This window comes from Penicillium odoratum (assembly GCF_028828045.1).
Source record: "Penicillium odoratum strain IBT 22623 chromosome Unknown utg000004l_segment0_segment0, whole genome shotgun sequence".
In the NCBI taxonomy this organism is placed as follows: Eukaryota; Fungi; Ascomycota; class Eurotiomycetes; order Eurotiales; family Aspergillaceae; genus Penicillium; species Penicillium odoratum.
Genome location: NW_026643146.1, coordinates 2621097 through 2645505, shown reverse-complemented (window position 1 = coordinate 2645505; position 24409 = coordinate 2621097). Strand labels below are relative to the sequence as shown.

Here is a 24409-nt window from a genome sequence, read left to right as displayed (position 1 = left end):
GCCATAAGTTACACCCATCACATCCGACTCCTCAACCAACCCATGGGCTATGGTATTCTCACTTCGCTTCCTTGGCCTTTTGCTCTTTCTCCTTGCGAAACTTCTCAATCTCGATCTCCACACTCTTATCCATCCGTTGCTTCAGCTCACGCCGATATCCAAAGAAAAAGAGAATCTCCATCCACACAAACAGAGGTGCCAGCAACAGCGCCTGGACCAAGTTATCCAGGAGCGCCGGGGCCCGTCCCTCAAATTTACCATGTCCAACGAACTGTGCCAGCCATGACACGATATGAATGCCTGCTGCCCAGTAGTTCACAATCATTCCGTGGCTTCCGAGGAGGTAGTTACCGCATGCTGCGGAGCCGATGACCAGCGGTGCGATCAGGCCGCCTGCGACCGGTTCGAGTAAGACGTAAAATATTGAGTAAATGAATGCGCCAATGGTGCCGAGATTCGGAGGAAGGTATTCGACACTCAGAAAATCTGGGACAGAGAACAACGACGGGCTGTTGCAAGCCTGTTGAGATCGACAACGTTGTGTTAGTTCGTATTCTTCGCGTTGAAGGGATATCGCGGACACTCGTACCAGAGCAATACCAGTGAACAGCAGGATCGGGACACAGGTGATGTGAATTGCCACGTTCACCTGGATAGTTATGAGCCAAGCATTCCGTCGTCAAAAAGTAAGAAAATCATACCGGGTTGCTGTGGTAAGCCCCATACTGAGAAAGTCGGTCAGTGGCATGGTCAATAATTCCGAAATCATTTTCAGTGAGGACTCACGAAAAGCAACTGCTTCTCCAAGTTCAGCGCCATTCTGGAGTGGTCGCCAGGTTGCTTAAGGGCGGGGTGGGAACAAAATGTTGGGGAAGCTCTATCATCAGCTAAACGTGAACTCTGAGTGGTGCCATGTGTTTGAGCCGAGGTGCCCATAGAGTGGTTTTTGTACGGTATTGATGGATGAAATGATGAACGTGGGCGGTAACTTTCTGTCATTTTTGAAATCATCTTTACATGGTCACAACGACAATGTTTGAAACATTTCAATGCAAAAATCATGCTTTATCGCAAGACTTCAGTAGACAATTGATACCTCGATCTTCGATTAAGATATTCAACAAATTTAGTGCACCTGGAATGGGTAAATCAAGGATGCTCTCTTGTTTCTATGGAGTATAAATTGATCTTGAACTTAGATACTATTAAATCAAACATTTAAGTTTTAATGGACCCTGAACCTGAGCAGTAAAGATAAAAAGCATGTATATTACTCATTCGATGGATGCATGTGATCTACATGTACCAATTTTGTTCTACCTACTTACATACCTACTAGGAGGCTATCCGTATGCGTGTACAGTATGTAGAGTTTAGATTTGAACTAAACTTATAAACTGGTACCAATGTAATACTTTACATCTAATCCTAATTAATACCGAACTATCTACTATGTATCTATAGCCTTCGGACTGTGGTGTAAGCATGATTTGATGTTAACTAGTCTTTGTGATCCTGAAATTGAGGGAGACCTCAGACACCATTCACTTCTAAAACGACCAAAAATCTACTTAGGTGAGATATACTGTGGACGTAAGTAAATAAATGTTAGGCATTAGCTTTCTTCTCCTACATAACTTATTCTCACAACGTTGCGTTCGCTTGTGGTTCGGATTTGCAGGAAATATATGTACGTAGCATCGATTCATGCAATATATTTCTTCCGACAATCTTGGAATTTTGAATGTTCCAAGGTTGTGATGCATAATCACCATATTAAGAATCCCTTGAATATGATAACCAGATTCAAGTCAATCAATTCGTGCTACCTAAAGAACTAAGAACATTCATGATCAAAAAATAAAATGATGTCGAATATTTCGAACATTATGAACTAAAGCCATAGGTCACATGACCAAAATCCAAGTTGGACTTGGATCTGCCCGCCATGAACCCCGAGACAATCGTCAGCAGCTCCAGCGCGCCCGCAGTATTGCGATCTGCCTCATTATACCAGGCAGACTCTGCACCTGCTCATCAACCTTTACCCAGTCCTTTATCAGCGTGAAATTTCCTATCGTTACGCTATCTCTAGGTCATGACAGCAGACTCGGTAACCTCCAGCCTCAATTGAATCATCGCATTGTTCCGCGCGCAGTCTCAGCACTTATTGATCCCCCGGAATTTCCTTGCGAGTCCCAATTTCAACGACTGACAGGCTTGCCACAGCCACTTCCTCCGCTACTCTCCCCGCTTCACCATCTCGAAGCTTCCCACCTTGACCACACATTAGATCGCATCGTCAGCTTTCGCAAATATGTTCTTCCTCAAAGAAGAAGCCAAGGTCATCACCTTGCACCCATCCTACTTCGGACCCAACATGCGCGAGTATCTTATTACTCGACTCAACGAGGAGGAGGAAGGCCGGTGTACGGGAGACCACTTCGTGATCTGTGTGATGGATATGGTCGACATTGGCGAAGGACGAGTAATGCCTTCCAGCGGCCACGCCGAATACACAATTAAATACCGTGCAATCATTTGGAAGCCATTCCGGGGTGAAACTGTATGTGGAGGTTGAGACCTGGCCCCGGCTGGATTGAGTCTAGTCTTGGCTTTGCGATTCCAAGCTTTTGCTAACACTGAAACCATCAGGTCGACGCCATTGTCACCTCCGTTAAGCCCACCGGCATCTTCACACTGGCGGGTCCTTTATCTGTCTTCATTGCTCGAAAAGTATGGATCTATGCGCATCTTGAAGACCACTACTAATTTGCAAACCAGAATATCCCCTCCGACATCAAGTGGGAGCCGAACACCGTTCCCCCACAATACACCGACCATGCAGACCAGGTGATTGAAAAGGGTACAAGTTTGCGACTGAAGATTCTTGGTGTGAAGCCAGACGTGGCCGCCATCAACGCCATTGGCACGATTAAGGAGGATTATCTTGGGTAAGTGAGCTAACTTTTGATCGGATGATTTGTATGCTTACACTATTTCTTTATAGACCGCTGTAATGAGTCTACGAGCCGCAACATACCCAATATCTACCCACCATAATACATCATCATTATACGTGAGATGGTGTCCGTCCCTATCACAGCGAGGCAGTTAAATCGCACATGGTACCAATCCAAGAGGGATCTAGCGATTAGGCACTTTTGAATGTCCAGATACATTGCAACTATGCCCTTTTGTGTTGGCGAGTGACGACCCCATACTAAAAAACCTAAAAGACTGTGGAGAGTACATCTGGTGCCCGCAGGTGCCCGGAGAAATGATGCCGAGGATCGAGGCATTGGGAAACCATTCCTTGCCCTTGGCCTTGCCCTTGACATGCGAAATCCTAGAGATCTGTACTATACTGAAAAATTTTACAGAATTTACAGAATTCTCATTCTTATACTCGGAATTCAAAGTTGAACTCTATAGTTGCCGGAGAGACGCGGGATCATAAAACCGTGGCTCCAACTGGGGCTCACCCAGACCCAGATGAAACACCGGCGTGTTTTTCTTTGGTTCCCCGTGCGCGCGATTGTTTTATTTGGGGATTTTGGATTTCATTGTACCCTGTACTCATCATTAGCCTATTAGTTTCTATGGTTCCATCGGTACCGGGTACCTGCATCAGCTTAGACGCGTACATCTAACAACTGGATCTTTATTTTGGTGGATCAGTCCCTTGCAGAGTAATTCTTTCTTCAAGTCCTCAGTCTCGGCCTCGTGACGACAGTCTAATCTCCCCCTCGGTTGCTCTCAATTTCCCCCTGATATCCTTCCCGTTCTTCCTTTGATACACTTTCCCCTTCCCTTGCGTGAACATCCAGGGTACTGGCTGACCATGACTTATTTTCAAACTGAATATCGCAACTTCCTGGCGAGCCCTAGGTCCGCTAAGCTTGCCGCCAATGTCTCGCTGATCTATGTCCCTTCAACCACCAAATTCGAGGGCAAAGATTCAGTATTGACCCATTTGTCGCGCCAATCAAGCATTGTCAAGAAAAAGTCCGAGGATGTCATCAGTTCAATTGAGGCTTCCGACTCGTTGGTGTTGGATATGGAGACAACACTAGAGTTCCTAGAGGGCGGCGGGGCCTATCTCCCCTCGTTGGATGATAATTTCCTGGCCGACCGCGTCGTCACCATCCCCACGGTAAACTCCCCGAGATCCCCATGACCTGCAGCAGTGCTAATGCAGCTTCCTGCAGCTCCACATCGTCCACTGGAACGCCGAACGCGAAATTCAACAGGTCCGCATCTACTGGGACCAAGGTTCTCTCTTGAAGGAGGTGGAAATTATTGGAGCGCGTAGCCGAAGCTGGCCCATTCGCGCCGGTCAAGAGCAGACCCGTTTACTGCGATCAGCCGCCAATGCGCAATCCGCTCCGGCTTTCACCCCATCCCAGAATACCTCTCAGGAACTTCTTGCGCGACCTGGCTCCCCTGGCAAGCGACACATCACGGACCCTCACGGTGCCGGCTCCTTGTTCAATCTTCTCTCGCCCACGAAAGGCGAATCAGATGAGGAGGAAATATTACACGTCCCGCGGCCGGCCTCTCCTAGCAAGAAATACCACAAGGATCCATATGGGGCTGGGTCCTTGTCTGAGATTCTGTCGCCTAGCAAGGCTGAAACTGCTACCGTTCGCCCTTATGCGCCGTCAGCTGTGAAGCCTCCCACCCGCGACTTGTCCGATCTTTTCATCGACGAGGAGGCTCCTCCCACACCCTCCAAGGCCGAGAGAGTGATTGCGCCCAAGGGTGGAAAATCCCGGGAGCTTCTAGATGAAGATAACCTGGACTACGACCGTGCTCCATACAAGAGCAATCCGACGAGGTTCAACCACTTCGAGATCGGTGCCGACAACAGCACGGAGACCAAGAGAAGAGCTGCGCCAAAAGGTGATGCTGTGAACACTCAGGACCATGATGAAGATAACCTGGACCACGACCGTGCCCCATACAAGAGCAATCCGACTAGGTTCAACCACTTCGACATCGGTGCGGCCGATGAGGAGGTGACCGAGAAGCCCCAACATGGAAAATCGCGTAACCAGTCCCAGTGGGACTTCGGTGACACTGTCACTCCACAGAAGCCTCGTACCGAGAAGGCCCGTAACTTTGGCTACAGTGATGAGGACATCGAGACGCCCCCGCCCCGCCACCACGTTTTCAAGCCTCGCCGTGACGCAGATGTACACTTCGAAATGAACGAGGACAAGGAAGAAGATGACGGGCGTGTCATCAGCTCCTACCAAGGCCGCGGCCAGGGTCTGTACCAAAACCGCCTATTCGACGACAACGGTGAAGCCATGCCCAGCGAACAGGAGACCAAGGACTCAGCGCACCTATCACTTCCAGGCAACAATACCAACCGACAGAAGAACTTCGACACTCACTGGAAGATGGGAGACTCTCCTGCTCCCAAAACAGACATCGAGAACATCCCCCATGACCACATTCAATCAGTGAAAATGATGGAGGCTTCATGGGATGACTATGATCGATCTCCTGAACCTATTCGCACCGCAACGGCACTGCACAACCCTACTCGTCGTAACCAGCCGACCTGGACATATGGCGACGAATAAACAATTATTCACGCAGGTACCTGGGCTTATTGCTCAATAGCCTAGGCCAGTCCGCACGAGACTAACGTCCATGTCTTTAAATCCAGCTGTATGACAACATGGCCGCTTCTAATCACGAGCTATATGTATCAATACCCATTAAACAAGCAACACAATCGAGCCCGAGGACACTACAGCTTGCTATGACTTACTACCTTTTATCCCGGTATTAGCTAGCTTGATGTGGGTTGTGTTAGAGGTTCCTGATCCACCTTGTCTTTATTTTCTTCTACCTTTTACTCCTTCAGGTCCGGTGTCCCTTTATCTTTTTGTCTTTTGTGGCTTGTTTTGCTTTTAATTCTACTGTACAGATTACCACTATGCAAGGGAATTCACTCGTGCAATTGATACTTTCATGATTACTTTACTTGTTAGCAAGGACATGCTTACACTGAGTCAGCTCCAATGACGGTGTATAGTAAGCCCACCAGAACTTATTAGGCACTAGTCATGACTAGCAGCTTTGGGAAATAAATTTCATAATTACTAAATTTTGATCCCTCAAAAGTCAAACCTTCTTGCACGCATTGAATCAGGCCTTTCCTATCTCAGCTGGTATTCTATGTGCTGTTTTCGCGTCGGAGGAATCCATACTGCGAGGATCCGGGATCCGGGGTAATATGGTGAGTGAAACTACGCTTTTCGGGATATTGAATGCTCCGATGAACAAAGTTACTCACTTTCTTCATTTGCTATCAGTTCGAGGCCTTTCTGCTGTAAGGCTTTATTTAAACATATGTTGCAGATGTAGAGCCCCCGTACATATCAAAGCAATACTTTTACTTTTCGCAGCAAACCCTACCTGGCTAAAAAATTATATTAGTCCAAAGGCTCTTCCACTAGAGAAGTACCTACAATGCCTCCTCTTCGTGGATTTTCCGATAATCATTTCCATGACCGGAGAGATATTCTCAATGCAACAAAGGCATTGACAAGGGCACTTGAGCCATACTTCTCACCCGGAAAGGCACGAGTTCAATTACCTGTTCATTCCGCCGCGCACTTTGACGAAGATGCTGCACAGCTTGAAGGATATGCGCGCCCAATCTGGGCAATCGCAGCAGCAGCCACAGCCGCAAGTTCTTCAACCGACCCAGAAATCACCCGCTACATTCAATATTTGGTAGAAGGCCTGGCCAATGGAGTTGACCCAACACATCCTGAGTATTGGGGTGCTATTGGAGACTGGGATCAGCGGATGGTGGAGGCTGAGCCGATTTCATTCGCACTGTTGATTGCGCCTCAGAGCTTCTACGAAAGGCTTTCTGATCGAAGTCGTTCTCACTTATTTGATTGGCTTTCTGGTCTGAATGGGAAGATTATGCCAGAGAATAATTGGAGATGGTTTCGCATCTTTGCGAATCTTGCTTTGACTCGCGTCTGTGGAGTGCCATATGGAGATGTCGAAAAGTATATCAACGATGACTTTTCCATGCTTGATCGCTTTGAACTAGTGGATGGGTGGTCTGCTGATGGGATCTGGAGAGATGATTCTCTTTCTGGTCAAGAAGCCTATGGTCGCCAAGCCGATTATTATTCCGGAAGCTTTGCAATTCAGTATAGCCAATTACTCTACTGCATAATTGCTGAAAAATCCGACCCCGAAAGAGTCGCTCATTATCGAAACCAGGCAACAGAATTTGCCTGTCAATTCTGGAGGTTCTTTGATGAAGAAGGCGCCGCTATCCCCTTTGGCAGATCGTTGACTTACCGATTCGCGATGGGTGCATTCTACGCAGCTTTCGCCCTTGCCAAATGCTATGACATCTCAAACCATTACACATCCCCGGCATTTGTGAAAGGAATGTTGCTACGACATCTCAGATGGTGGGCAAAGAACTCTTCTCAAATGTTCGCGGCGGATGGAACCTTGACAATTGGGTATCTTTATCCGAACATGTTCATGTGCGAGGCTTACAATTCTCCTCAATCTCCTTACTGGGCCATGAAAAGCTTTGTGATTCTCGCATTAGAAAGCAACGATGAGTTTTGGATAGCGGCCGAAGCTCCACACCCTCTGTTTTCCACATCGCCTGAGTGTAGGCCCATCTCCGGAGTCAAATATTTACCCGCCCCATCTCAGATCCTATGTCACCACCGCGCGGGACAACATCATTTTATGCTATCAGGGGGTCAATTCTGCATGTGGCCCTTGAAAGCAACAGAAGCAAAGTATAGCAAATTTGCCTATTCTTCTGCGTTTGGGTTTAGTGTTCCAACCGGACGATTGTTGGCCCAACTTGCTCCGGATAACACGCTTGCCATCAGCCACGACGATGGCTGCACATGGACCACAAGGTGGGAGACAATAGGAAATCCTCATGCCCAATATATCTCACTTGGCGGAGTGGAACTCAATTGTCTTCAAAGTACCTGGAAGCCTTGGAAAAAAGCCGAGCTCGAAATCGAAACGACTCTTATCCCACCCTGTGATGAATGGCCGGATTGGCACGTCCGAATCCACCGCATAAAAAGTCAAAACCATAACTCAAATAGCGAGAACCTTATCCTTGTTGAAGGAGGTTTTGCGATTCAAGCAAAACAACCTCGGCAGATGGTGGCGCTGAATCAAGACTGGGCCAGTGGATCTGAGCATGAGGGAACCTTGGAAACCGATGTCAGCTCACTTGTCCTTAGTCGAGCTGGTGTTAGTGGCCTCAAGAGTTCCCTTGATTCAGGGACTGTGGTTGAAGGTAAAATCTTGAAATCCGACCCAAACACAAACTTAATAGAGCCCCGCGCTCTTATCCCAACTATACAACACAAAGTTACGATTCAACCAGGTGGAGGAATTGTTATTGCGACGGCGGTATTTGCCATTGCTAATGGAAAGAATGATATCACAAGGGAAGAGCTTTTTAAAAGATGGTTTCACCAGCCTCAGCTGGGCGATGCCGTTGAGGCACTCAAGGCGTCACAGGCCGATTAACTGCGATCTAGACTAGTCCATGCTTCTATGAAATACCAAGCTTCTAATTGGAAATCATAAGATGTAATGTATTGATAGAAATAGGGCAGATCCGTTTCACTATAATAGAAATCGAGAAACTAGTTGGTACAGTACAGTATTTTGGGATCACTTGGGCAGGATTAGGAACTATTTATCAAGACCATAAGACAAAACCCCACCACTATCACCAGATGTATAGGACCCGAAAAAGTCCGTCCCATTCAAAGTGATAACACGGTCTAACTCGAGAAATTGCTGACCCAACAGCATATGTGACATGGCTGTCAGCTCGTCATCCTCGCCTGCAGCGCTATTCCTATTACTCCTGTTGCTATCCATACCCAACTCCATAAGCCCCGCCACGGCTGCCGTCGAAGGTGAGCTTGTCATCATTGTACTTGGAGCTCCTGTCATTGCCGTGTTCGTACCATAGTGCGTTCGCCGCTGTGTGTTACGCGATTGCTGCCGTGACCTGACATCACCCGAGCGAATTAACGTGTGTTGGGAGTCATATGTAGATGGTGGATGCTGATGGGCCGGTGGCTTTAGTAGAGAGCCCGTTGGATGGATGTAAGGTGTGAAACTCGAGGAACCTGGTATCATGGCTCCCGGATCTACATCCGACATTGACGGAAAAGTTATATCTGGACGGGATGGTTCATCGTTTGCCATGTTCTGCTGCTTATTCAGAAGGCCATCCAGACTTGAGTCTGATAGCATGTCACCGACCGAGCTGTGTGCACCAAGGCCAGCTGCATATTGGGAGTGCATGAGTTGGAGCTGTGTGGCATATTTGGCCATCATATCTGACCCACTAGGGCCCACGTTGTTGCCATCGCCATCACCCATATTCGTCCCTTCTCGACTGTAAAATCCCATCCATCGGCGCGACATATTTCTTAGGCTATCTATGAGGCTAAAGAACTCGTACGCCAGAGGATCCCCCGTCTCCTGAGCAGAGAGCCAATGCGCTAAAAGTACGCGGGCTGCGACAAAAGCGCAAAAGGCAAACTGGTTATTGACGATGCCTCCCATGAAGCACAAGTATTTATCAGTTATGGAAGCAATCTCGACAGCAGCAAGCTGGCAAGTCTCGGCGCTACAGGCGCTGGGCAGCTTGATCACGCCACACCAGGTCGTAGGAGGGTAGGCAACATGCTGATGCAGCAGAATCATGGCGGCATTGTGTGTCAAGTGCGCAAGTGTTAAATTAGGGTCCATCTTAACGACTGATATGTCACGGGAGACATCAGAGTCATTCCATTGATGGGGAAGAAACATCTTCCAACTAAATCACCATTAAGTCAATAACATACAAAAAGAAACGGGGAGGTGCGAAAGCTTACTGGACGAGCCGCAGATCTAGCTCTTTGAACCTCATCAGCCAGTTCTTGACCTGTTGAGTGTCTCCAAAGTCAATACTCTGCTGCAGAAAGAAGGACGTAACTTGGCTGAGGTTTTCGGTGGCCTCGATGCAATATGCAAATGCCCCCAGATTCGAAGTGTCCAGCTGATCACCTCCGCTACCTCCACCGGCGGCACTGCCAGGGCTGTAGTTACTGTTAGAAGAGGACTCGTACAGCGCTGGGATATTGGCTATAGACCGGCCAATATTGGCCGTGGAATTATTCCATATACCGAAGAAGGGAGTCAAAACCGCTTCCTCGCGTGCCCATGGTGCTCCACAACATGGAAGTCGACGTTGGACATGGTTCGATGTCAGGCATGTGTGCCAGCTGCTTATGTTAGAAACGTTGCGGCTTTGGAAAATAAAAGTACCTACCCGGAAGTGACTGAGCAAACTCTGCAATGATGGGGTCAATCATGAATTCTTCGTTGCATGTCTTAAGATTGTCTAACCTGTCAAGGAGAAAAACATTCCAAAAAAGCCTCCTCTGCTCTTCCGATTCCGTCCAATCGCGCGGCAATGGCAAAAGCATAAGGGGGCGAAGAAGCGGTTGCTTTTGCAAAGGTAGGTCCGCCGGTTCGACAATTAATTGAAGATACTCGACCGTTCTCGTAAGGGAGCCAATGATTGGCCACGCCTTGGAAGGATTTCCGCATCCCATCTGTAAACCAGAGACTTAGGAGCAAGGTCAAATATGGGGAACCCCAAAGAGCAAGGTAAGAAAAGAGGCAGCTTACGTAGTCGAAAGCGAGAACAACAAGAGCCTGCATACTCTCGACCGACAGGGACTGCATGGCATGGAGTAATACAGTCCTTCTGGATACCCTGATCTGGCTCTCAACATCTTCATGGCTAAGCCCGCATTTATCTAATTCCACGTACTTTATTGCGGCAGCAACAAGCGAGTGGAGAAGTACTGACAACCGACTTCTTTCCTGGGGATCCTGGAGCCTAGCTCTGAACCGACGTTGATGAAGAATGGGAATCCAGTGATGGACCGTAAGAAAGTGGGCGTTGACGATGGCGTCCAAAAGGGGTAAAGGAGGTAGGGGAGGTATTTCATCATCCTCACATAGATTTGGATTAACAGAATTGGTTCTTCTCCTCTTGTGGTTGCTCTGGCTAGCATGACGTGGTGATACTGCCGATTCGACCACTCGGGCTTCTTTGTCGGAGGTCTGGCTCTGGAGACTTGTAAATTGGTTCTCATCGACGTGTTCCGGGTCGAGGTCCAGGAAGGCGAGTTGCGCTTTACGCCTGCCAGTTTCGTCTAGGAGAATTCGTTCAAGCACGTCTGAAAACATGTATTCCGACAGTCAGGAGCTTTTCATATTCTGCGGGAGACATTTTTACCTAGTCTCCGACCGAGGCTGTCGACGGCACCGGTTTTGACTCCGGGCTTTTGTTTGCTCACATAGACACATTCGAATGCTGTTAACACGGTCAGCTCCTATTTTGATGAGAATCATCTCATTACCCACCCAGTCTCTCGCATTGTGCACAGGATGGAGTTTGTCTCGAACATTTGAGCTTCCTCCGTCGACATGACTGACAGGCAGGCAGGTCGTCAGCAGCTGAAAGTCCCTCCTCTTCGCATACGCCGGCCATCGTTGCCCCAGGCCGCCGGGAAACATGCATTTTTGTCCGATATTCCAGAATAATTTAGCTCTCAGTATGGGATTGATTTAAAGTGTGAGACCGGGCATCGGGATAATTGCCATGCGAGTTGCGGGGGAGTAAACAAGTGATAGGAGAAAGGCTACTTTATCCGCAACTTTCCCCGCATTTAGGATCTTTTAAAGCTTGGGAAAATCTCTTCACTATAAAAAAGCCCAGTGCTTCCTCAAAATGCCATAAATTTAAACAATAACTATAACCTGCATGATCCAAACCTTCAAATCAGCACTTAGTGTTCCGAGGCCTTAATAAACACAAATAGAGGAATATTATGGAGTCCTATCTCACTCCACCGTCTTCACTGGAACATGGGTCACTGGTGTCCCATCTTCAGCCTCATCATTCGCCAGCTTTGCCTCCACAGCTCTCAACGGCTGGTCAAAAAGCTGGCCCACCTCCTCAAGACTAAGCTTCTTGGTCTCAGGGTAGAAAAAGTAGATGATGGTGAAGTTGCTAACCAGCACGCAGCACCAAACAATGTAGTACTTCCATCCAATAGCCTCAAGTCCAACAGGGTTCGTGTATCCGCTAAAAATATTGGCCGCCGCGTCACCGAAGCCATTAAGGACGAATGCCTTAGCACGGAGGCCAAAGGGTGCGATCTCAGCGACGTACGATGCGGTCATGCAGCCGGGCATTTTGTAGAAGAATCCAAAAAGGAAGATGGCGAAGATGGTGGCACTTCCCAGACCCGCGTTGGTGTAGCCGATACTCGCGTTCACGCCCGTGAAGATAGTGATCATTAGAAAGGCGACGAACATACCCGACATGCCAGTCAGCCACATCGGCCGTCGCCCCATCTTATCCACCAGTTGCGACCATACATTGCCCCAGATGAAGCCGCTGATGGTTATACCACCGTTGAGGAGCAGCTTCTTTTTGGAGCTGGTGATGCCAATTGACTCGAAAACAAGGCTGATGTAGTACGTGATGAGCGCGTTGCCGCACCACTGGATGATAAACCCGGATGTCACGATAATGAAAAGTCGGTACCGGTTGGCCGACGTGCGGAACCACTCCATCCACGAGGTTCGCGCTTGCACCTGCTCTGCTTCGATAGCTGCCTCAATCTCTGCCATCTCGAATTGAAGCAGCTGTGAGGAGTGATCCCCTTCTGCATGGTACTTGACGAGGATCTGGTATGCCTCCTCACGCCGTCCTTTGTGCACAAGCCATCGCGGGCTCTCAGGCGTAAATAACATCATGACAAGTTGAAAGATAGAAGACACGGCCTGCAGTAGTGAGGGCAGGCGCCAGGCCCATGATGATACCATAAAGGAGGTGCCGTATGTGATCCAAGCGGCCATTATCTGACCTAGTGATCCGGTCGTATTCTGGATACCAATGATCTGGGTGCGCTGAAAAGGGTGAGCAAGCTCAGAAGCCAGAATGGGACAAGCCATGTTCTGAATTGTATTCCCAAAGCCGATAAGCACACGCGCCACGACAAACATATCGTAGCTGGCTGACGCAGCCTGCAGCGCGACGCCAAGTAGCAAGATGCACGATCCGATAATAATGGACAGCCGTCGACCCAGCCGCTGCATTATGGGTGCCGCAACGAGGAGCGCACCGAGTTGCCCGTAGCGGGTACCACTGGTGATGTTGCCTAGGCGCGTGCCTTTCGGATGGCCCAGCGCGTCTTGCCACTGGTCGATGATTTGCAGGCCGTTGAGCATAGAGCCATCGTAGCCATTGGTCATGTCACAGACAATACAGCCCAGAAGTAGGAGATTAAGAGATCGCAAGCCGGGATAATGCCACCAGAACCGCGTCCGCTGGTCTGTCTCCCGCAGCGTCACACCCTCAATTCCGCGGACGCCAGATTTGTCGACGTGGAACATTATAGAATGGAACAAAGATGACTTCTGTGGGAAAAGGAAGAAGTCTTGATTATTGACCGCGTACTTGGATGTCAGCGATGTTTAGAAATATTGAGCACAGGAGGGAATAGAGGCCGGAAGGAAACCTCCGCTTTATAGAAGTCTACGATAACGGGAGACGTACAGCTGGCGAACGAAAACCCCAGTCCACCCTGGAACGTAGCATCTACAACATTAGCGAGCTGTGGCTTGACCATCCAACAGATTCCCCCACAAACCGAGCTCCTCACGGCATAGTTCATCTGATCTGATACTTTCCCCAAGTGCCGAAATGCGGGGTTGTGCTTAATTTGATAGCGGATTATCGGGCTATTGGTACCCCGGACGCCTAGTTATCCGGAAAGGGTTGATTAGGGCAGTCATGGGATTGTCGGAGGATCTGGCTTATCAGCATTCTGGATGAGTTTGGCATAACCAAAGGTCAAATCTACGCTAGATGGATCCTGACGCTAGGTTTACTACAGATCACCCCAATTCAAGCGTGATAAACACTCTGATAAAGAATGATAATTATTGAGTGAAGCAAGCATTTACAAAATACCAGGAGATATGGTTTCTATAATAAGTAGTTGATCCAATTAGACCATAAAACCAGTACATATAGAACGATGCCTGTGGTACACAAAACGACTTCGAGTATCAATCCGATCTATACAAAATATTGATTGATAGGTATAGTACGTTATATAAGGCAATCTTACCAATATCGTGGGAAATCAATTTGTCATACTAAATACAACTGTAATTTCAAGTAGGCACTTCAGTATGAACTCAGCTATCGAGAGGACCGATTTTTCAGGGACTGGGCAGTCGGTGGCCACCAAAAAGCATAAGTACCCGCGTAGTAAAGAGCAAGACAAGATTATCGTGAAGCAAATAATGAAATCATGGAAGTTTAAATCAGTGGTGTTGATCTGTTGATCGAATTTGAAAGTGTCCAGAAAAGTGTCCAGAGTGGAACGGCCTGTTGGTGAGTATAATTTGCCTTCATGTACAAACCTGTGGTGTCTACAAGCGTGCATGAGTGAGAGTCTCCCACAAGACGAAAAGACCATTTTCGCCGCCAGGGCGCTTCTCCTCTGTATATTTCGTCGTGTTGCCCATCGTGTCACCCAGCCTGCTCACAAATTCGGTATGTCCGATCTCAGTTACTTCAATGGCAATGTTAGCAAGAGGCTCCCTCAAGGCAGCAAAATTTTTGGGAAACAATGTAATGAATTACCGCAGTCTTACCATTGTCAAGTACCCCAGTGAGTGTTCCATCACAGAGCCAGCTGGGGAAGCTTCCCTCCAAAGCATAATACGAATGAAACTCTAGTGCATACTTCAATCTTTCACCCGTCTCCTCAACGAAGAGGTCTGTGCCCTGGATGCGCGACGTCTCGGCGACGTGTGAGATGGACGCGATGCCATAGCCCGTATGCTCCATGTCACGGCATGTCTCCTGGCATAGGCCATCAACGAAGGTTGTTTGACCGTACCAGTAGGCCTCGAGTTTTGCGGTGGTAGTGTACGAGCTGTTTACAGGCGCAATGGGGATATCCCCATCCGAGGTGAGGTAGATGTAAGCGGGGACTCGGTCCAGGAACCCGGTCATGCCAGTGTTGTATGAATCAACATCTTCAGTGAAGATGGCGATGAAGATGGCAGCTTCCATCATGACTAAACAGGTATCCACAATATTAGATTTAAGGATGTAGAGCCGCGCCAGGTAGTTGATTACCTAACTCCCAGTTTCCATTCGCATTGGCATCACCACCGATTACTTCAGGAAGATAGACATCTGTTAACATAGTTTTGAACTGAGCAATGCCATCATCACTCCAACCGGCGTCGGAATATCGGATGATTTCTGCCGTCCGGGCCCAGACAGAACCAACCCAGCCCGACTGCAAAGGGGCATTAGAGTTGTTGTGGCCGATGATCACAGATGACCATGCGTCCATGTAATAGATAGCCTTGGTTGCGTACTTTGCCTCGCCCGTGATATACCAGGCCAAGGCCATACTATAAGAGGCAATAGAATCTTCTCGCTCGGCGGTACACCCAACGTCTGGGTTGGAATATGACCCGCATTCGACCATTTCAACAGGAGAGACAGTCCTGCTGAGATTGAATAATGAGTTGGACGCCATGACTTCGTAGGCGTCAGACCATGGCGATGTACCACTGGCAACACGACTCTTCATGAGCTCAAGTTGAGTAGTGTTCATCAGGATGCCAGGATGGATCCAGGACGAGGGTGCACGGGGCTCAACGACTCCTGGTGAAGACAATACCTTGGCCGCCATCACCAGAGCCGTAGTTATCCAGGTAGAGAATTTCCATGACAGGAGCAACATAGTGAAGAAGCCAAGAAATGGCCTATAAATTTTTGGGATATATTTAGCAATCACAACTGCCGAGAACAACCTGTTATCTGGCAAACAACGTTGGAATATGGACACTGTCCTGAGGTCTCTTTTATACTTCTTATCACTTCCGCCCAAGGTTAAGCCCTGGAGTACACATTGACTTCTCCACATCCCGTCATGTCACACTTGATCGCAAGAAAGCAAGATACCATGATGATGCTCATTCTAAATTCGCTCACAGAAGAGAATTTGACTTTTAACTTTCAACTCTTTCGCCCATAGGATTTCCTTATCCAGATCGCGTGAACATTCCCGGTTAGGGTTAGCAGTCTATCATAGCGCCGGAAGCCCAATACACCGAGATCCGTAGACTAATAAATCGAGTTCCGTAGACGTGTTCCCCTCTTCGGTATCTCTTCGAGATAAGATAAGTCTGTCTAGTGCGAGTGAAAACAAGAAATAAACTTTATCTCGAAGCGACGTATCATTAGTAGTTCACCTTGATAGCAATGTCGTAGCTGCGGATGCAACTCAAACTAGAAAGCAATAGAGTTGACTGCACATGTGGTATGTAACCGATCTTGGCGAATCAGTTCAGGATATTCGTAATATAATACGCGTCACAGCGTCTCATATCCTCGAACTAATCAAGGATATCACCAAGACAGTAAGACGCAACATGGAGATCATTACTGGTAGCTTCCTCAGAGCTCTCAGGTTTTTGTGTCTGTCTTTGCTTTTCTCGGGGCCTCTTGCAACTGGACAGGCTATTCAATACTATGTCAACTGCAGCTCTCCCACGCCTGGAAATGGGTCATCGACGGCACCTTGGAATTCATTGGGTCAGGCCAATGGCTTCACCTTTCAGCCCGGCGACATATTATCTCTGACATCTAATGTCACTTGCAATGGAACATTGGCACCGCTGGGTAGCGGGAACAATACTGCCCCCATTCAAATAACGACATACCCTATTGACTCCACCGCCGGTCCAGCCATCATCAACGGCGGCGGGAGCAACTTTTCGTTGACTCTCACCAACCAAGACTACTGGCGCATCACCAACCTGAGTATCACAAATCCCGCTAGCGAGCTCGGTCCCCGTCAGGGAATCTTCGTGGCTGCCTCTGACAGCAAGATTCACTACGGCATCACCATCGATCATAACATCGTTTACGACGTGGCCGGCCAGACGAACAAGGCTACCTACGCATCAGACTTCGCCAAATCGGCTGGTATCGCAATCTCCGCATCCAACGGCAGCCGTTTCGACGACGTGTCTGTACGCGACAACACTGTCCATGATTGCGGCGGTGGTGCCATCAAGGTACGCCCTGGTCAGACATACAGTCTTTCCCAAAATGTGCGCGTCTCATACAACAAGATCTCCTCATGTGGTGGTGACGGCATAATCATCGCGACATCGGACTCGCCCTCTATAGACCACAATGTCGCTGCCTATCTTGGCATGGGGAAGTATCCCTGGACAGGAGGTAACTTCGCAGGAATGTGGGTCGAAACGTCGCAAGACCCCGTCATCAGTCACAACGTTGTCCACAACACTATCATGAGCGCCTATGACAGCGAAGCCTTCGATTGTGATCTCGGCGTTACAGGCACCTGCACCGTTGAGTACAATTACAGTCACGACAATGCTGGTGGTGCGTTCCTCAATTGCGATGGTTGCGGGACCACAGCTGGCACGGTGTCGAAGCAAGTGGTCAGATATAATATCTTTGAGCGTGATTGCCGGATAATCAGCGTCGGGACGCTACCAGAGCTGTGGTTCTATAACAACATCATTTACTGCCCTGACAGGCCCTTTGATATCAATGTTCCGCCTACAACGCACTTTGTCAACAACATATTCGTTGGAATTCAACCCAACGCGAGTCTGCCGACAGGCAGTGGTATCAACTGGAGGAGTAACATGTTCCAGACGGTTCTGCCGCCCACAGAGAACGGGATCGTCGGGGATCCGAAGTTCATAGATCCAGGGCTGACGGGGAATACTTTGGGCGCAGGATTTGGGTACCGTGTCAGAACCGGGTCGGCAGCTTTGGATGGTGGTGCATTGGTGGTGGCAAATGGAAATCAGGACTTCTTTGGTAATGCAGTACAAAGTAACGTCGTGCCAAATGTAGGGGTATACAATGGACCGGGAGTCAATTAATACGAAAAATATGCTAGGAAGAGAAAAACGAGGAAAACAGGGAAACAGGAGAATTGAATGGGGGTTGAAATAAAATCTAGGGAATGTCGAGATTCAAGGAGAGTAATGCATTTATGAATAAGGTATCACTACTGGTATTTTAACTCTAGTAAGAATCTTCCTGGGCATCTAGAGGTCCTGATATTTCAACTATCATAAAATAGCTTCCTTCATTGTCCTCAGATAGAGTGCTCATCAACTTTAACCGCATCAAGTTGCTCTGGAGCCGGTCTCAGCGGCCACAGATCACCAGCAGGAGGCATCTGTATCCTACTCGAGACCTGTTTCGCTCTTCGATGACCCGCGTTCGCCGCCGTCCGGATTATATCCGCCGCCGCATACGCCTTGAAGCCCAATTCAGGGAATGCCCAGACTTCGCTGTCTGTCGCTGCCGGTATTATGAAGTCCACTGCACTGGCAATGCTCCCCTCCCCACCTGAACCAGTGAACTTCCACAAATCGACCCCAACATGTTGCCCCACGCAGGCTAGGCGTGTCAGCGCGAGAAGGTTGAAGGTTGAGTAGTGCCAGCTGCGAGTGCGGCGGAGCTCTTCGGGCTGGGATCCGTCAGAAGAAATGGTGCTGAGGAGATGGGTGCGCGTGTCGAGCACCTCTTTACGGGCGCGGTCATAATCACCAACGAAGAGTGCTATAGCGGCAATCTGCATGGCTGCAAAGCTGCCGTGGTTGTTGCGCTGGGAACGCTCTTCTCGGCCGAATGTGCTGTCAGCTAGCCAGGAGAGGAAGTCGAGATTCCACGACCGGAATGCCTCAACATCGGCATCAGTCCAGCCGGGTGCCCGTGTTGAGATTTCACTAGGCCCTTGTGCTCCAATATTTCCGGTAGCTAGAAGAGCAGCAGCATCTAAAACGCTGGTGTAAGCCTGGGAAAAGTCGATGATGCCGATGAAGCGACCCGTATTGGCATGGGGGATGAGCTGGGCATGGTTGAGGTTTGGATTCATGCGAGTCTCAGGCGCGATGAACCATGTGCGCAAAATCTCACCAGCATGGCGGGCGTATGCTTCATTCTGTGTATAGTACCAGGCCAAGGCTAGGACTGTGGAGGAGGAGAAGACCTTCTCCCAATACACACGGTCCGTATAGTTGAGAACTTCAGGATTCTTCTTTCCATCGCGATTGACATACGGCTTGCCATCCGGTGAGCCCTGTGAGGGCCACCAGTAGGGGGCCTGACTGGTGTAGTCATGTATGTCGCCGCTTGGTGGGGTTTTCTTTTTCGTGGTGACAGACCAGGGGCCTTGAGTCAGCCACTCATCAGCCTGCCGGGTAAGAGCTTTCAGTGCCACCTGAAGGGCGGCATCGGTACCATCATGCAGGCGCTTCCTGATCTCGCTGAGTCTGAAGCCATCTAGAACGACTGTGCGGGGATGTAGTGGCTTCATGCTGAATCAACTTGGCATTGCCGTAGAGAAAAACGAAGAGAACCAACAAAATTGGGCAGCGTACTTGAAAAGCTCGCGCCCATTGAAACTCGCACATTTCTAAACGATTCATCCATTAGGTTTCCATCATTAAACATGGCTACCACCGTCAGCGGAGTGTAGATACCCCGGATCTCCATGAAAAAGCGGCGGACTAATTCTAGCCCGATCACCCGACGGCATGGCCGACGTAAGGTGACATCAACTAGCAACTTCCGCTAACATTTCATATTTAATTTGAACTAGCAAATAGATAGAGAATGTCACTTTTCTGAACTCGCCATCTTATTGTTCTTCATAACCCACGAAATACTACAATTTGATTAAGAAACCGCCACGCAGTCTCTGCCATGTTTTCCAAGCCCTTCCAACAATCTACCACCGAAACAATGAGCTTCGATGACAATAATGCCATTTTGGTATCCGATCCATCTGTTAAATGTATAGATGGTCTCGAAACCGACAAGGCCACAGCTATACCAGCGACCATGAAGTCCTCTTTACCAGTCGTGGACACAGCCGAGCTTATGGAACTATATAGTGAGAATGTTGTGGCCAAGATCTGGAGAGTTGCCGAAACGTATCTCGAGGAACATGTGTGTATTAATCTACCCACTCATTGTCATCAAATGCTTACTCTGTTTAACGTAGCCATCTCTTGAAACATACCCGGAATATGTCCCGGAAACAGGTCCCCAGTTTGGCAAATATGATTCTAAGCCCGCTAACTTCTGGACATGCGGCTTTTTCCCTTCGAGCTTATACTGCATCCTTGAGCGTTTTGCAAAGTTCCCGCATCGCATTCCCCTTCCAGCCCTGTCGTCTGACAATACCAGATCGCTGGTGTCTTCGCACTACGCCCAGCTCCTGGCCCTATGTCGCTCGTGGTCTGCACCATTACACGCCCAAGCAATAAGGACCAATACACACGACTTGGGCTTCATGATACATCCGTTGCGCATGGACTGGGAGCTCACTGGCAATCAGTCAAGTCTAGAGAGCTACCTTACCGCCGCAGATAACCTGGCGTCGCGGTACGACGAGAGGGTCGGAGCGATTCGTAGCTGGGAACAGGCTAAGAGCCGAGCCTACGAGATTGTTGATAAGGAGAACAACTTTCTGATCATTGTGGACAGCATGTGTAGTAAGTCTCCATGATTCTTCAAATATTCCTCAAACTCAAATATTGGCTGGTACTAAATGGCCGATCCTAGACATGGACCTACTCTTTTACGCTGGCCATCACGCCAAAAATTCGCGCCTTACTGCCATCGCAACCCGACATGCTCGCACGGTCCTGGCGACCCTTATTCGCCCGGATGCCTCCACATGGCATGTCGCCAACCTCGATCAGCATGCACCTCAGCAAGCCACCGTGAAGTATAACATGACCCACCAGGGATTCGCTGACGACTCTACTTGGGCACGCGGCCAGGCCTGGGCGATACTTGGTTTCGCGCAGACATACAACTGGACCGGCGAAATCGAATTCCTAGTGGCATGCAGACGCCTGGCCGAATACTTCATCACCCGACTACAGGAATCTCCCGCCAAGAAATGCATTTGGGTGCCTGTATGGGACTTTGATGACAACAGCGGGGAGACTGATTCCCAGGGGGACAGGTTGCGAGACGCATCGGCGGGTATGACTGCCGCTAATGGAATGCTGCTTCTCCATCAGGCGTTGCAGGCAGGAGAGAAGGAGAAGTATGATGGAAGGAGGTACCTGGATGCAGCGCTAAACATTGCGAGGGATACAATCGCGTATGCGCTTGACAAAGGGGATGTCGCGCGGCTAGAGGTAGATGGGGAGACTGGTAAGGTGAAAGTGCCGGCGGGGAGTTGGGACGCAATCCTGAAGCATTCGACGGCAAATAATAACTCGAATGCTCTGATGAGGTATAAAGATCATGGGCTAGTTTATGCGGACTACTACTTTCTTGAGTTTGGGAACAGAATGCTACGGATGGGTTTCTAAAGGAGACTTCACCAGTGGCTTCTTGGATAAAACAGATGCTCTTTTCTAGATAGTATTTAGAGGTTTCACACAGTGTAATTGAGATCTTCCCAAGTCTGCTCCGTTGTATGGTGATCAGTTTAGATGCTGAAACTCGAAATTGGTCACGAATCCACTACATTCTGTGGCACTCTTCAAGATTCCGTATTCCCATTTCATGTATTGTCTATTCATAGCCCTCCATTACCGGGGTAAACCGGGGTAAATCGCGGTAAATTTGAACTGGACCTAGAATTAAGAAACTTCGAATTTAGGATTGGGATAGTTCCGCGCAGCGCAAAGCCCCTACATTATATATCAACGCTTAACGAATTGATGCAAGTGCTATGAGATATTAATTTTATTTCAAAGACTGTTTAAGCTCAATTGCTTATGCTTACAAGTCCGATCTGTTCTCGTTGTTCAAACAAAGTGGTGTGTCCGACATGTATCAGCTGTTGGGGGGGGTTCACCACGTTCGTACTGGTCTCGTTACTCCAATTTGGGCATCACGATAAAACATCTTATCTGGAGTGGACTCATCGGGAGACTGGCCTGATTCACTTTTGGCGCGGCTTTTTGTTTCTTTCTGCTGCATGCCGGCGATATCGCTGTCCAGTGATCCAACAGACAATGAGCTGACTGAATTTGCATCTTGCATTAATTCGTCACTGAAGCTCTTTTCCTGTGGCGTATTATCCAAGTCGTTTCCTTGGTTCTGATATTCAAATTAGATATAGCAAGTATGCGGGGATCGAATGATATAGTAGCCTTACCAGTAAGTCGCGAATGCGCTTAGATATATCTTCGGAGACAAGGTTTTCGACCTCACTGAGTAGATCTTCACACGCCTGTAATCTTTGTGACAACCCGCGGATCTGTCTATAAAGAAAACGTTGAAGATCAGTATGTGCCTGTATTATTGCTTAGACCCGAAAGAACTACCACAGCAAATGAAACAGTGCAAAGCTTACTGCTTCGTTTTCTCCTTCAATGTCAAAGGATATACACATTTGGCCTTTAAATCATAACATTGCTTGCAAACAGGATATTCGCCGCTGCATTTCGTTTTTCGCAAGCGACATGATTCACAAGCTCGAGGAACTCGTCCAGGGTTCCTAGGAGCAACGCCAGACCGATGTCGAGGGATAGCAACTTTAGCCTTTTCGATCGGCGCTGACTGATCTAAGGGGATCGTCTGGAGAATTTCGGAGCCCGTTGATCCTCGTTTGATGTGTATATAGGGGCCCGTAGAAGATATAGAGCCGGTTCTTCGAGAGCTTGATTCGGAAAAACCATCCGACGATTGTGAGAGTCGTTGAGTCATTTAATGTAGGTTGTAAAATTATTAATGCGCCTGGAGTCGTGAGAATGACGGGGACGCGGTTCCAGGTTATATGTAGTTGGAGTTGCTGATGCTCAAGTGCTGGAATGCCAAGCAAAGGCAAGGAAGCAGGCGAGGAGTATCTTGCTTCGTCGCACGGGCATTGGAATCAAGAATCTCAAAGTATGAAGCTCCAGGAGTTTGATGATTTCATTTAGAAGTAATCTAAGTTGAAGGTAATGAAGCTCGCTCTACCAGGTTTGGAAGGGAATATTGACTTCATAGGTGGCTGGATACCCGAGATAATCAGGTTTCGTGCATGTAAGATACCTGCACAATGAGATGTGTAATCACACGAACGTCATAATACGAAGAGTTTATTTACCCCTGTTTTCGCTTCACTCGAGCTTTATTGAATTTGTTTGATCGATTTTATCGTAAAATAAGGTGGGTGTTCTAGAAGAGATCGACGGCTGCTTAAGTGATTGCGGCAAAATCATGCACGAGGACTCTATGATGACTTTGTTTGATCTCTACAGATGGGTATGAACATAACATACTAGTAGTGTATATTCTACGCCTAATATTTATTAGGCGCGTGTGACTGGGACAGCTTATTTCGACTTTTAAGCCTCCTATGCGCCAGCGAGTATGGAGCACCTTCATGTAGTAACATCAATGTTTTATATCCGTGGATAAATGCCAAGACTGCTATGCCCAGCAGATATATATAGCCAAATTTAGTATTAATAATCCGTATTACCTCTCATAGGTCCATGGACATGAAGATGCAGGAGACATGTGCCTTTCTGATATGGAGCATTTACATAGCGCAGGTGACAGGTCGAGACGCTGAGATGACTCACTCTAACCAGGGTTGAGCCAATCATGATGCAGGACATGATCGGGAACCTAAATAGGATAGGATGCGACGATAAGAGGAAAAATTCGAATATAAAGGAAAATAACTTTAAGCGGAATAGCTATTCATAATAAGCATTTGCTAGAGGAGATTCCATTCCCGTATGTGTAGGCCCAATCAACCCACTGAGATCATCATGGCGATAAGACCCCAAAAACGGAGATAACTCAACGACCGATTAATCATCACCCCCCATTCGACATTTCTTTGACATTTTCAACTATTTGCTATTTGCTATCTTCTATTTCGATCCTCAGGGGGAATCACAGCTGGTGCGCTATCTCAGTCAAATCAGGATCGAGCTCCTAGCCCTACTGGCCCCCAACCCTTCGGTTCCTACCCGAATGAGACTCGTCCCAAACCCCTCTTACCGCAACCCGAGCTTCCATTTCTACCGTTCACACCGACGCGAAATCCAAGACCCGTAAGAGAGTTACTCATACTGGTCTTTCGCGAATTCCGCCTAATAAGCACGCGCCGCTTCTGCGCGCCATCTCTGCGCGCCGTTTCGGCCGACCAAGGCTCTGGCCACCAGTGGCGCGACACTGCGCAGTCGCAACAGTCAGGGGTCAAAAAGGTGTCTTCAGATACCCCACCAAGCTTAT

General features: G+C 48.4%; 10 protein-coding genes across 10 annotated transcripts; 5 read left to right on the top strand and 5 right to left on the bottom strand.

Moving 5' to 3' along the window:
- Positions 1–58: 58 nt before the first annotated feature.
- Positions 59–819, bottom strand: N7520_005262 (2-hydroxy-palmitic acid dioxygenase MPO1; the record flags this gene model as incomplete). The annotated part of the gene is made up of 3 exons (XM_057139196.1): positions 59–649; positions 702–725; positions 787–819. The coding sequence occupies 3 exons, from the start codon at positions 817–819 to the stop codon at positions 59–61; spliced, it is 648 nt and encodes a 215-aa protein (XP_056997403.1).
- A 1498-nt stretch (positions 820–2317) lies between these two features.
- Positions 2318–3020, top strand: N7520_005261 (DNA-directed RNA polymerase II subunit RPB7; the record flags this gene model as incomplete). The annotated part of the gene is made up of 4 exons (XM_057139195.1): positions 2318–2566; positions 2656–2736; positions 2785–2954; positions 3011–3020. The coding sequence occupies 4 exons, from the start codon at positions 2318–2320 to the stop codon at positions 3018–3020; spliced, it is 510 nt and encodes a 169-aa protein (XP_056997402.1).
- Positions 3021–3844: 824 nt separating this feature from the next.
- N7520_005260 (uncharacterized protein) lies at positions 3845–5594 on the top strand (the record flags this gene model as incomplete). Its single annotated transcript, XM_057139194.1, has 2 exons — positions 3845–4156; positions 4212–5594. 2 exons carry the CDS (start codon positions 3845–3847, stop codon positions 5592–5594), a joined length of 1695 nt encoding a protein of 564 aa, XP_056997401.1.
- Positions 5595–6489: 895 nt separating this feature from the next.
- N7520_005259 (glycoside hydrolase family 154 protein) lies at positions 6490–8562 on the top strand (the record flags this gene model as incomplete). The annotated part of the gene is made up of 1 exon (XM_057139193.1): positions 6490–8562. The coding sequence occupies one exon, from the start codon at positions 6490–6492 to the stop codon at positions 8560–8562; it is 2073 nt and encodes a 690-aa protein (XP_056997400.1).
- A 168-nt stretch (positions 8563–8730) lies between these two features.
- On the bottom strand, positions 8731–11599 carry N7520_005258 (Zn(II)2Cys6 transcription factor; the record flags this gene model as incomplete). The annotated part of the gene is made up of 6 exons (XM_057139192.1): positions 8731–9871; positions 9930–10319; positions 10363–10652; positions 10729–11285; positions 11345–11422; positions 11473–11599. 6 exons carry the CDS (start codon positions 11597–11599, stop codon positions 8731–8733), a joined length of 2583 nt encoding a protein of 860 aa, XP_056997399.1.
- Positions 11600–11952: 353 nt separating this feature from the next.
- On the bottom strand, positions 11953–13512 carry N7520_005257 (uncharacterized protein; the record flags this gene model as incomplete). Its single annotated transcript, XM_057139191.1, has 1 exon — positions 11953–13512. One exon carries the CDS (start codon positions 13510–13512, stop codon positions 11953–11955), a length of 1560 nt encoding a protein of 519 aa, XP_056997398.1.
- Positions 13513–14559: 1047 nt separating this feature from the next.
- On the bottom strand, positions 14560–15893 carry N7520_005256 (Chondroitin AC/alginate lyase; the record flags this gene model as incomplete). Its single annotated transcript, XM_057139190.1, has 3 exons — positions 14560–14702; positions 14785–15213; positions 15275–15893. 3 exons carry the CDS (start codon positions 15891–15893, stop codon positions 14560–14562), a joined length of 1191 nt encoding a protein of 396 aa, XP_056997397.1.
- Positions 15894–16467: 574 nt separating this feature from the next.
- On the top strand, positions 16468–18078 carry N7520_005255 (right-handed parallel beta-helix repeat-containing protein; the record flags this gene model as incomplete). Its single annotated transcript, XM_057139189.1, has 1 exon — positions 16468–18078. The coding sequence occupies one exon, from the start codon at positions 16468–16470 to the stop codon at positions 18076–18078; it is 1611 nt and encodes a 536-aa protein (XP_056997396.1).
- Positions 18079–18296: 218 nt separating this feature from the next.
- N7520_005254 (alginate lyase family protein) lies at positions 18297–19523 on the bottom strand (the record flags this gene model as incomplete). Its single annotated transcript, XM_057139188.1, has 1 exon — positions 18297–19523. One exon carries the CDS (start codon positions 19521–19523, stop codon positions 18297–18299), a length of 1227 nt encoding a protein of 408 aa, XP_056997395.1.
- Positions 19524–19912: 389 nt separating this feature from the next.
- On the top strand, positions 19913–21540 carry N7520_005253 (glucuronyl hydrolase; the record flags this gene model as incomplete). Its single annotated transcript, XM_057139187.1, has 3 exons — positions 19913–20162; positions 20254–20706; positions 20777–21540. The coding sequence occupies 3 exons, from the start codon at positions 19913–19915 to the stop codon at positions 21538–21540; spliced, it is 1467 nt and encodes a 488-aa protein (XP_056997394.1).
- Positions 21541–24409: the final 2869 nt, after the last annotated feature.